General features: G+C 34.4%; 2 protein-coding genes across 2 annotated transcripts; both read left to right on the plus strand.

Moving 5' to 3' along the window:
* Positions 1 to 1,719: 1,719 nt before the first annotated feature.
* LOC110820259 (polygalacturonase) lies at positions 1,720 to 3,582 on the plus strand. The gene is made up of 4 exons (XM_022049689.2): positions 1,720 to 2,364; positions 2,432 to 2,721; positions 2,928 to 3,153; positions 3,228 to 3,582. Exons 1-4 carry the CDS (start codon positions 1,897 to 1,899, stop codon positions 3,414 to 3,416), a joined length of 1,173 nt encoding a protein of 390 aa, XP_021905381.1. The 5' UTR covers positions 1,720 to 1,896; the 3' UTR covers positions 3,417 to 3,582.
* A 5,962-nt stretch (positions 3,583 to 9,544) lies between these two features.
* On the plus strand, positions 9,545 to 11,624 carry LOC110820180 (purine permease 3-like). Its single transcript, XM_022049611.2, has 2 exons — positions 9,545 to 10,372; positions 11,179 to 11,624. Exons 1-2 carry the CDS (start codon positions 9,677 to 9,679, stop codon positions 11,524 to 11,526), a joined length of 1,044 nt encoding a protein of 347 aa, XP_021905303.1. The 5' UTR covers positions 9,545 to 9,676; the 3' UTR covers positions 11,527 to 11,624.
* The last annotated feature ends 656 nt before the right edge of the window (positions 11,625 to 12,280 follow it).

The following is a 12,280-nucleotide window of genomic DNA, read 5'->3' on the forward strand; positions in this document are numbered from 1 at the left end:
CAGCACAACCCAGTGCCCCCATCATATCAGCAGGTGCCACCACAAGACCCCCCAGTCTATCCCCAACCGGGTCCAGTCCCTCTTCCACGGGACCCCGCTCCTTCCTTGATTGACCCGGGCTACATAGAGAGGTACATGAGACTGAATCTCTCCACCTTTGCAGGGAGATCCTCTTTTGAAGAGGCCCAGTACTGGCTGGCGGAGACTGAGAGAGCTTTCAGGACCTTGGGAGTAGTTCCTGAGCAGAGAGCTGCCATTGCTTCCTACATGCTGGTAGGGGAAGCAGGATGTTGGTGGGAGCTCAATCAGACCACCCTGCCTACACCAGTCACTTGGGAGCAGTTCTTAGCGGCCTTCCATGCGGAGTATCTCCCTGAGCACATCTGATACCTAAAGGAGACGGAGTTTGTTCAACTGCTTTAGGGAAACATGACAGTATTAGAATATGCTCATAAGTTCCTAGAGCTGGGCCGTTACAATAATATATATTAATAAAAAATATAATAAAATGATAAGATCAAATGCATACTGAATAATTAATAAACTCGAAATAGTCTAAAGAATTAAAAAAATTTCAAACCTATTTTAGATTTAGGATGAGTCTTGATTTGTATTTTATAAGAGTGAGTCGGGTTCGTATTCGAGTAATCAATCATACTCTAAATTCATAATGTTTATATCTTTAAATTCATACAGCGTCTGAAATATATGAAATTGAACATACAAAATTTATCTATGTTAAGATTTAGAAGTCATTTTTCCTCACATTTAATTCAAGTTTAGCATCCAAAATAATATGTATGGAACATATAACAAGCCTAAATACAACTCTCACTTTTTGGTGAGGAACATCAAACTAGCTAACGTGAAATCTTTAGTTTCATGGGCGAAATAATTGGAAAATTTATACAAATTTTTTTTTTTGTTGCAAAATGAAGTAATTATTATGCTCGTTTTCATGAAAAAAAGAAAACAAAATTGTGGGAATTATTCTGGTTAACTAAAGAACGTAGAGGAGAAGCTATTTATACAGAAATAAAGAGATATCAGGAGAAGCTATTTAAAGCAACAAGTGTGAATAAAAGATACATACATGGCAGCGTAGAAGAAGATATAGAACTTTCTTGCATGTTTTCCGTGTCACTTATATTAACGGTCAACACTTTAATTGCTTTGTTTGATTTGTATATTATGCTATATGAATACGTAATATAAATATTAGCTAACCATTTACAATTAAATTTCCTGCTACAAGCAACCTTTTATTTGTCCTTCCATGGCGTAAATACTAGCTATAATGATATCCACAAATACATGTATGCATGTATATATATGTATATATAAAGCACTACTCTGGGAGCAAAATCACAAGGAGTACAATTCAAATTATTGGGAAAAAATATTTACTAACGTCATTTTATAAAAAAGTTGATCCAAAAATATTCTGATGGTAAAGAAGACTATGAAAATAATTAGTTCCGGATTAATTAGGTAGTTCCTCTACATTAGTAATTATAATTATAATTATAATTATAATTCAGGCAGCATTAATATTAATCATTACCAGAAACACAAGGCACATTAAATGTCGTAAGTCATACAAAAAGGCAAATGTAACTAGAAATAAATGATTTCTTTTTAGTAGAGGAAGACAAGATTTAAAGCAAAGCTTGATGGAGCAGAACAAAAGCCTCATAATATGGGCGTAACAACTGCTTCTGGATCATGCCAAGCCAAACTCAACTGTAACTCATACCTATAAATACATTTCAAAATATTTGGAGAACTTCCTTCCTCTGCCTCCTCTTCTCGTATGTAATCTTATATAGACATATAGTAACCAAACAGTTACTTTCACCGCAAACATATACATACATATAGATACGTACGATAGAAATGGCAAACTTAATGGTAAACTCAGTGAGTCATATTATTGTGGTCATCATTATTTTTATCTTTTTCTTTTTCTGTATTAAGACATCATCAGCAAGCCCTACAAGTACTAGGACATTCAATGTTGTGCACTATGGAGCCAAACCGGATGGCCTTACAGACTCCACAAAAGCCTTCATTGCTGCATGGCACGAAGCTTGCAGCTCAATAAACCCTGCCACCATTTACGTGCCAGTTGGTAAATTCTTGCTGCATAATGCTGTGTTCCAAGGCAAATGCAAGAACAATATATCAATCCGAATCGAGGGTACTCTCGTGGCTCCTCCCTATAAAGTCACTAAATTTTTTGAAAATTGGGTATTATTTGAGGGTGTCAATGGAGTATCCATCTTCGGTGGAATTCTTGATGGTCAAGGTGCTTCATTATGGGCTTGCAAGAAGTCTCACAAAGGCTGTCCTAAGGGTGCAACAGTAAGTTCGCTCATAATCAATTTGTTTTAGCTTATATGATTAATTTGATTAGCAAATGAATTTGCAGACACTACGATTTAAGAGATCGAGCAATATCGAGTTGAATGGAGTTACTTCAGTAAATAGCCAGTTGTATCACATAGTGATAGAGGAGTCCTACAATGTTAAGGTGCAAGGGGCTAAGGTGTCAGCCTCAGGGGACAGTCCTAATACAGATGGGATTCACGTACAATTGTCTAAAGATATCACCATCTTCGACTCTAGGATTGCTACTGGAGATGATTGCATCTCAGTTGGGCCTGGCACCACTAATTTATGGATTGAGAATATCGCATGTGGTCCTGGACATGGAATTAGGTACCTGATTAAGTTTATCTTATTAGATTTATAAGAATATAATCTCATATTGATCACAATGTAAAGATCTATAATAGTTTATATACATTTGGAAACTTCTTCCTGTCATCATATGGTTTTAGTTTGAATGTAAAATGGTTTGATGAAATTTTTGTCATGACAAAAGAATGATTAAATATTTGTGGTTATGATTAATTTTGTTGCAGCATTGGGAGTCTAGGCAAAGAGCTTAAGGAGGCAGGTGTGGAAGATGTAACAGTGAAGAGTGTGAGATTAAGTGGTACTAAAAATGGGTTAAGGATCAAGACATGGGGGAGACCCAGCAGTGGTTATGCCAGAAACATTCATTTTCAAAATGTTGTGATGAACAAGGTCAAAAATCCCATCATAATTGATCAACAATACTGCCCTGATAAACACTGCCCTCACAAGGTATAATCATAGATGTATATATACTAAATCATTGGATAATTTTTCTTTTGTATTAATTGGTTTTTATATGGCAGGTATCTGGTATTAAAATTAGTGAGATCACATATGAAAATATCCATGGAACATCTGCAACAAAAGTTGGCATTATGTTGGATTGCAGTTCAGAGCAGCCATGCAGTGGGATTAGAATGGAAGATGTAAACCTCACTTATGAAGATAAACCAGCGCAAGCATCTTGCATAAATGCAAATATTGACCAATGAATCATTATTGTGTGTATGAAAAGAAAAATTATTGTAATATTTTTATTATTAATATATTGAGGCTGTCGAGTAATAGTCAACAGTGACCACAATTATTATTATTATTATCATCATTATTATTATCACTATTATTTTTATAAAATAATTTATTATTAGTTTTATTGGGTGATAGACGTCAAATGTAATATTTTTATTATTAATATATTGAGGCTGTCGAGTAATAGTCAACAATGACCACAATTATTATTATTATTATCATCATTATTATTATCACTATAATTTTTATAAAATAATTTATTATTAGTTTTGTTGGGTGATAGACGTCAAATGTAATATTTTTTCTTCTTTAATTATTAGTTTCTTTTAATTCTTTTTGCTTAATTTCCTCCGACATTCCTGCTAAATATTATATCTTCAAGTTTTATGTTTCTACAAAAATTTCAATTTACTTTGTATTTTTCATTGAGTAAAATTAATCAGACTATAATAAATAAAACTAACTTCTAGAAATTAACCAAGATGTTGAGCAATAATTCTGCATTATGTAATTAAATAAATTAAATATAAAAATTCCACTATACACAAGCAAAAAGTCAAAGTCTTGTAGTGACAAAGAATAATCACATTCTTTAAGTAGTACAAGACAGCCTCTAATATTTAAAATTTTTATTTCATTGACTTCACGTCTAACGAAAAATTTATATATACGTTTTTGGCCAAGAATAGGCTCCCAGACACTATAATACATGTCAAAATGGAATAAGTAATTTTATCAACTAATAATTCTTTCATATTATTATCTACATCATCTCCATAATAATTAAGAATAAAGTCATTGGTAATGATTAAGCTTATTTATATACCAAAGCCTCTATAATAGTAGTGTAACGCCTCAACTCAATAAGGAGATGCAATGAAGCAAGCATATGCACAGTTTAAAAATTTAACATAAAATCTAACATCTCATGTGATATATTATATAAATATATATACAAAATATAATATTAAAAATATCATGATGACATTTAATGAGTTTCACTAACTTAATAGCTATTCATGTTCTTCCAAAACACAGAATAGACATCATGCAAAAATACACCGTATATGATAAATGTAGCAGTAATATTTTCAATACAAAATATATTTATAATTTTCACTATTTTCTATACCATAATTTACTTTTTAAACACAACTGTTTCTGACATTTTAATTTCACATGTTTCTAATCGGATTTTTCAATTATACTCGAATATTATTTATAGTTTTGAAGTTTCACTACAAACATTCAAAAGAACATATATACACTTGGAATGTTATTTCTAAAGTTTTATCGCACGGTGCTATTTATATTGTCATTGAGGATAGCCAAAATGGATCCCTCCATCGCATGGATAACACACACAAAAAATCTCACATTGATCACAACAATTACTTTGCTAGCTAATCTACGCTCACAAACACCTATCCACGTCTGAACTAAGTTTTAAATTCTATCCATATGTAGGTTCACCATACCTACTGACTTCAGCTACACAAGCACCCTCCCCTCCTCGATTCCGACTAAACGAGTAGGTAACCAGTGTCTATACACTACTCACTCATATCCACTCTTTTTCTAATTTTTAATGTATTTCACTTTTATTTTATTTTTTGATTTAAATACATTTAAATTAATTTGTTTTATAACTATAATTAATTCATTTTCTACTTTTATTTGTTTTCTTACATTCATTTCTTTCTTCTCAAACTTTCACTTTATTAGTGTTTTCTTTTCACTTATAAAATTTTATCTCTTATCATAAATTCAAACATTTATTAGTCCTTAATTTTTCTAGCTTCCATCTTCTCATGATTTGGTTACAAGTTAGAGGTTCACTTGTCATATGTCACGAAATCAAATGAAACAATATCTAATGATACTAAGACTAGGAAAATCAAGTGTCCCAAACTCATTCCTAGTAGTTCCCACTACCGGGAAGGTGTCCAAGTTCTATTCTTATCAAGGAATCAAGTCAGTATCTGTTCTATGCTAAAACACACAAATTTAAGAATACACATGCATAAGCTTTTAAAATCCTAATCCAGGTTTGGAATGAAGAAATACTTACCAAGGTCCCTCAAAGAGATTATATTCAACTTGATCAACCGCCTATATTCACCATATATAAAAGTAGTTGAATTTAATTGATGAAAATGAATTAAACCTAAAAAAAACTACTAACAGTGACCATTTTGGGTAATTACCAATAATAAGTTCGTTCTTCAGTATTTGACGAATCACCACTTTGGCTCCCTGCGTAGGTGTGAGTGATTTATTTTTCAAAATCTGTACATATATACATACATGAGTATTATCATCTTATTCACCAAAACTCCACAAAAGAAAGGAAAAAGAAGGTCACCAGATTCGGTTTCAGTGCTATGAAGACCGAATAGCCTCAAGTTTCTAAATTTTCACCATCGAAGATGATTTTTAATTTTTCCTGAGAAGACCCTCACGCTCACCGTGGCAACGTGAGCACTCTATGTAACACCCAACATTTGCTTTTATTTTTATTTTTATTTTTTTAAATATAGTTATTTATTTATTTAACTTATTTTAATTTAATAAAAAAGGGGTAAAAATTTGTTAAGGATTAAATTGAAAATAATTTTAGGAAAAAAGGGTGAAAATTTAGGTTCTGAGAGTATTTTTTTAAAAAAAAATCAGAAACCGATAGTCAAAACATAATTTTAAAAAATTGTGCCATGTCGGATGTCCCGTTAGCAGTCCCGACCAAGTGGGATGCGCCAGGTGGCAGAGGCGCTGATGCGGGAGGCCACGCGGGGGAGAGCCACGTGGGCAATTCGCGTGCGCGCGATCAAAAAACTGAGGTTCATTCCGCGCGCATGGACAACTCAGATTGAAACGTGCAGAGACGACCCAGATTGAATCGCGCACGGACGGCCCAGATTGAATCACGATGAACGACCCAGATTCACTTCCTATTTAATCACGATCAGATAGTATAGATCAAAAGTGATGGACGGCCCAGATCAAAAGCATATGGGTATAAATAACCCCATTCAAACCCAAAACCTAACCCTAACCGCCGTCACCCGCCGCCGCATCGGAGTAATTTTTGATCGCCAAACGAGGTACAAATTTTACCCTTTGCTTAGAATTTAATTTTAAACACACCCATGATCAAATCGAAACAAAAAGACTGGCCGATTGGCCGAAAAATGCTGGCAAAACCTAGCGCTGTCCCCGTAGGGTATTTCGTAAAACGCCTCCGATAAGGCCATTCCCGATTCCCATTCGATGTGATTTTTTCACCGTTGTGATCACCGTTTCCTTCTCTATAGGTTGACCGGAGTAAAACACCCAACCACAACGTGAGCCAGAGGAGCCATCGCACCGAAGAGCCCGCCGCTGGTGAGTTTCGGTTTTCTACATTTTTTCGGCCAACTGAGGGCGCTAAGTGTGTTTTCTCGTAGGAACTGATGTAAATTTGGCTGAATTCGACCAAAAAAGGTCGAAAACAGTAAACTCAAGGCGGATCGCAGCCACAAGCGGCGGCGCTGTCGCCAGAGCACGGCGGAGCCGCCGTGTCAGATTTTCAAAATTGGTCGAGTAGACCTTTGGACTAATTTTTTGGGTTATTTGAGACATTTGTAGGTACCGTAAGTGCGTTTCAGTTCCCGAAAAAAAATTCAAAGAACTTAGGGACAGCCCGTAGGCGCAGTAAACCATTTAGTTTTTTGATGTCAAATCAAGTAAGGACCCCTCACTCTATTTTCTATCATGGAATTGAAGTTTGAATAAATAATAATACGGTATTTTGTACAAATTAAATAGATGTGCATAATTAATTACGGATTGCTAATGGAGCCTAAACCGGACATTATTTTCTGTTAATTTATTTTACAGTTTAAAAGCATAATAGTATCTGGTTTATCTATTTTATAGTTTAAATGCATGCATTATTACCTTACTTGATCATTGTTTGATTTTGGAATTTAAGATATGATTGCATTACCGGATGCATGTTCATTTGTTTATGTGATTATGTTTGATTTGGTAATGGGGACTAAGGGAAAAGAGGAAAGGGGTGTAATAAAATAAAACATATAAGACGACAGCCTCACTAGATATCCTGAGAGATGGTGGACGGATCGAATTCATAGGGAACCCTACTGTGAATGTTGGCTCGTACCGGATGGGGTATGAAGACTTGGTCATTTGGCGCCCATACCGGACGGGGTATGTGGACAACCCGCTTTACCCTCATACCAAATGTGGTATTGAGGTTTAATATCTTGGCACTCATACCAAATGAGGTATGGGGATGGCTCTGTAATTAAAATTATTAAGAAAAATAGTTCACGTGTAGCGGAGACACCCCTATGGATCCCAATGAATACTAGTGGACTGGTGAAACGAGAAACGGTTATGATTTAGTTATTGTTAATGAATATGAATTTATGATATGTTTTATGTTACTGATCGTGCATAAAGTTATGATCTGTATGATGTTATTGTCTTTATAGGTTGTTTTCATAAATTCCACAATGATAAGTGAACTGTAAATGATTTTACGATTGATAAACGAATTTACTAAATTTAGTACTCCATTAGTTGTTTTGATTTTCTACCAACTTTTGCTTCTGTGTCGGTGATATAGTGTTATGTCCTTACTAGATTGGTGTAGCTCACCCCTTATTTAATTATTTCAGATTAAGAGGATCTGGTTTCCGAGCCCGATCCGCAAGAAGATTGCGTGTAGATGCTAAATACTTTTTATTTTCCTTTACTTTTCTCTTATTTAATCATTTCTCGTATTTCTTTCAGAGAATTCATTCCGTGATGTTTGTTTAATACTTTTAAGTTATTGTGTAAGGAATGTAAAACTTAACCTTTTATTTCGCTTCTGCACTTAAATTATTATATATTTCCTTTTGGATTTCCGGGGTCGTTACACTCTATCTCTTGAAACCTGCACATACACGTTAATACCCATTTTCATCGAGAAACCACACCGAAAGAGGAAAAAGAAAGTCACCTAGTTCAGGTTCAATGCTTAGAAAATCCCAAATAGCTTTGGGTTCAATTCCTAGCCTCCGGAGAATGGTTTTCTTGGTTTCCCGAAAGCAACTCTTCACTTGTTGCGACGGTTGAGCGATTTGGTTTCACACTTGCATGTCCGTTAGAGTGAACACAAAAAGGGAACCTTGGAGAAGTGGAAAGGGATGAAAATTCACAAGTTTCTGAACGCTGGCGTCGCGAGCAACACAACTTCAGAATCCACCAGCAACGCGACATTTCTCGATCGCGGTTCCCTTTTCCTTTCCTTCCTTCGACTTTCTGCCTCCGAGACACCTCCTTCTTCCTCTTCAGCTACGTCTCCTTCTCTCTTTCTGGCTTTCCTTGTTCGTCTCTCTCTCTTACGGTGTTCTTTTCTCCCTCTCAGCCCGACCCTCACTTACCTTGGCTTTCTCTCTCACCCACTCAACTCAGCTCTCTTCCTCTCTTATTTTCGGCTCTCACTTTACTGAATGAAAAACCTTAATTTGCTCCTTTAAATACTAATCTTTCTAGTCATTTGATCTTGCAAGATTAGATCTGGGCCGTTTAATCGGATTCAATTTTAAGCTGTTAGATCTCTCAAACGATGTGATCTTGATCGTCCACCTCCTGATTTATTATTTGTACCTTTATACTCTTATTTATTTATGCATTGGACCTTTTTTTTTTTTCCACACGTTTTTACTTAAATCCTTTAAAATTTATAAAAATTCCTAATTTTTAAAATTCTTTCATTTAGACCCTAAATTCTAATTTAATTTATTTTATCATAAAATTAAAATTTATTTATTTATTTACTTATTACACTATTGAAGACCGTATATTACAAGTAGTGAGGCTGAGGATACATATGGTTTCACACGAGACTAGATGTGTTCTACGTATGCTTCTCAAATGTGGCTCATAGGCAAGGAGAGACAAAGCCAGTTGGCGGAAAAAGAAATCTGGTTGGAAAAGCATGCCCCATTTAATTAATACAAAGCTGATCATTCAATTCAAGACGAATGAGAAGAAGAAAACAGTAACTAGCAGAACCACCTCCACATAAGGTGATTATTATAATTATACCATGCGAAACTTGCAGGTACCATTTTGACAATTGATAAAGTAAATAATTAATATGCAAACGCCAAACCAATAATTAATATAAATCTCAATTCAAGATCCAGCAACTGAGATATAGATACAAAAAATGGAGGCCGCCATGAGAAGAGCTCTCCTTGTCCTGAACTGCGCCTTCGTCCTTGTAGGCGGCGGTGCAGCCCCTCTGTTGATGCGGATATATTTCACACGTGGCGGCAGCCGAGTCTGGTTCTCAACTTGGCTCGAAACAGCCGGCTTCCCGGTTCTTCTCATCCCTCTCACCGTCATCTACTTCCGTCACCGTTCCAAACAACAAACCTCAGAAGAAACCTTCTTCATGAAACCTCGTCTCTTCATGGTCTCCTGCATAATTGGAATCTTGACCGGACTCGATGATTTCCTCGACGCCAACGGCGCCATGCGGCTTCCTATATCGACATCAGCTCTAATCGGCGCCACCCAGTTGGCTTTCACCTCCTGCTTTGCGTTTCTGCTGGTGAAACAGAAGTTCACTTCTTTCTCTGTAAACGCCGTCGTTTTGTTGACCATTGGAGCCGCCGTTTTAGCCATGCATACCAGCAGTGACAGACCGGAGCATGAATCGAAGGGAGAATACGTGTTGGGTTTTATCATGACGGTGGGTGCCGCGACGTTGTATGGGTTCATTATGCCATTCTTGGAGTTGAATTATATGAAGGCTGGTCAGAAAATTACGTATGCGCTTGTGATGCAGACACAGATTGTTATATGTGTGTTTGCTACTGGTTTTAGCACTATTGGGATGATTATCAACAACGATTTCAAGGTTCGTATCTCATTTTCTTCAGATCCAACTTAGATGGTATAGAATTCTCATTGTAAGAGTTAATCACTCAGAGTTAAAGTCTACTATCTCTTAAAGTTGACCATTTTTTATTCTTGAAGTTCAGAATTAGTTTTAACTAACAGAGATCCCGATGTGGGATCTCATAAGAACATGATAATTAACTAGGTTGAAGATATGTAAGGTTAGATAAAGTAGTTAATAACTTTAATGCTCTAATTAAGTTATGAGATTCACAACCCTCTAGGTATACCGATAAACAAGATGCGTAGTTAGTGGCAGTTTAACAAGATAAGCATGTTCAAGTTGCAATATTCTAATATATATATATATATATATATATATATGTAGACTTTCAATAGTATAATTTAGTTGCGTAGTCATTCACTTCATTGTTATTTCTTTAATAATCATTCTGTCTATTCAACATTATATTTGATGGATTGATTTGAATAGTTATTAATTTTATTTTCTTTTTTCCTAAAGTTGGAACCTTGTGGATTTAATTATTTAAAAATATTTTTACAAACATTAAACAATATGTAAATATTATGAAATATGGATAATTTATAACCTGACCATGTCAATCCATTTACAGAGAAGAAATATTTTGTTACTATTTATCTATACTTTATATATAAATGTACATATTTCACATTAAAGAATATAATTTTACAGTAACTAAATGTGAAAGTACTATTCATCTACATATTTTATGTGGGTATTGAACATTAAAGAGTATAATTTTACATTAATCAAATATAAAAGTACTCAATATTTGTTTTCAGGTGATTCCAAGAGAAGCAAGAGAATTCGAGCTAGGAGAAGCGAAATATTATTTGGTAGCCGTATGGACGGCCCTAGGGTACCAGATGTCGTTTTTGGGGGTGATTGGGATCGTTTTCTGCGCATCAGCTTTGTTATCTGGAATTATGGTTTCACTTCTAATTCCAGTAACAGAGGTTTTAGGTGTAATTTTCTTGAGAGAAAAATTCCAACCAGAAAAGGGAGTTTCTCTTGCCATCTCTCTCTGGGGGTTTGCTTTCTACTTTTATGGTGAATTTAAAGCTCTCAAGAAGCAGAAATTAATAGAACAAACACAAACACAAACCCAAGAAGGTTCAGATCATCCTTAGAAAAACCATTTATGTGTATATATAACGTTTTCTTTGTACTGAATCATGTTTAATTTATACCAAATATATATACGTACACATATTTTTGCGATTAGAAATTCTTTTTTATTCTACCAGGACTCATCTGAAATTTACAGAAAATTTGAAGATGAGAAAATTTATTATCCTAATTTTTCAGAGGATTTATATATAAGTAATATTAGAAAACTTCACGCGATGTTAATTTTATTTTTTTGGAACAAAAATAAAAATAATATATTAGTATTAATTATAAATATATATTATATGAAAGTAAGATTAACTAAGGAAAATATTTTAGATTATCCGACTCTTTGATTTGAAAAAAAATAAATCAAGATAGTATTTTATGTAATATCTAAAAATTACTGCATCATCTACGTATATTAGAAAATATAAAAAATTATTTCGTTGCAGACAAAATATAGGCATAAAATAATTTATTATTATTATAAATTAAAATAAATATATAATTTAACAATCAAAATGTAACAACAAATAAATAAATAGTCTATAACCAAAACTATAGAGCTCTCTTGGCACACACCTTGGGCTTACATGGGCTTGTTTTACCACTTAATCCACTATGTTTAAATGTCATTGAGTCTGAGTCAATGGCTAGGCATAGTGAATATGAATAATGAGTGTATATCTACTCTCTCGCTCCTGTTTGCTGAGTTCTAAAATTATATATAATAGATAATATAAATAATTAATTTTGATCAAATCATTGGTG

The sequence above is a fragment of the Carica papaya genome, chromosome 1 (genome assembly GCF_054855325.1).
Source record: "Carica papaya isolate Zhongbai chromosome 1, ASM5485532v1, whole genome shotgun sequence".
Taxonomy (NCBI): Eukaryota; Viridiplantae; Streptophyta; class Magnoliopsida; order Brassicales; family Caricaceae; genus Carica; species Carica papaya.

Coding starts and splice junctions, on each gene's coding strand:
- LOC110820180 (XM_022049611.2), top strand. CDS start 9,677: ATGGAGGCCGCCATGAGAAGAGCTCTCCTTGTCCTGAACTGCGCCTTC. Junction 10,373..11,178: donor TTATCAACAACGATTTCAAG/GTTCGTATCTCA, acceptor ATTTGTTTTCAG/GTGATTCCAAGAGAAGCAAG.
- LOC110820259 (XM_022049689.2), top strand. CDS start 1,897: ATGGCAAACTTAATGGTAAACTCAGTGAGTCATATTATTGTGGTCATC. Junction 2,722..2,927: donor GGTCCTGGACATGGAATTAG/GTACCTGATTAA, acceptor ATTTTGTTGCAG/CATTGGGAGTCTAGGCAAAG. Junction 3,154..3,227: donor ATAAACACTGCCCTCACAAG/GTATAATCATAG, acceptor TTTATATGGCAG/GTATCTGGTATTAAAATTAG.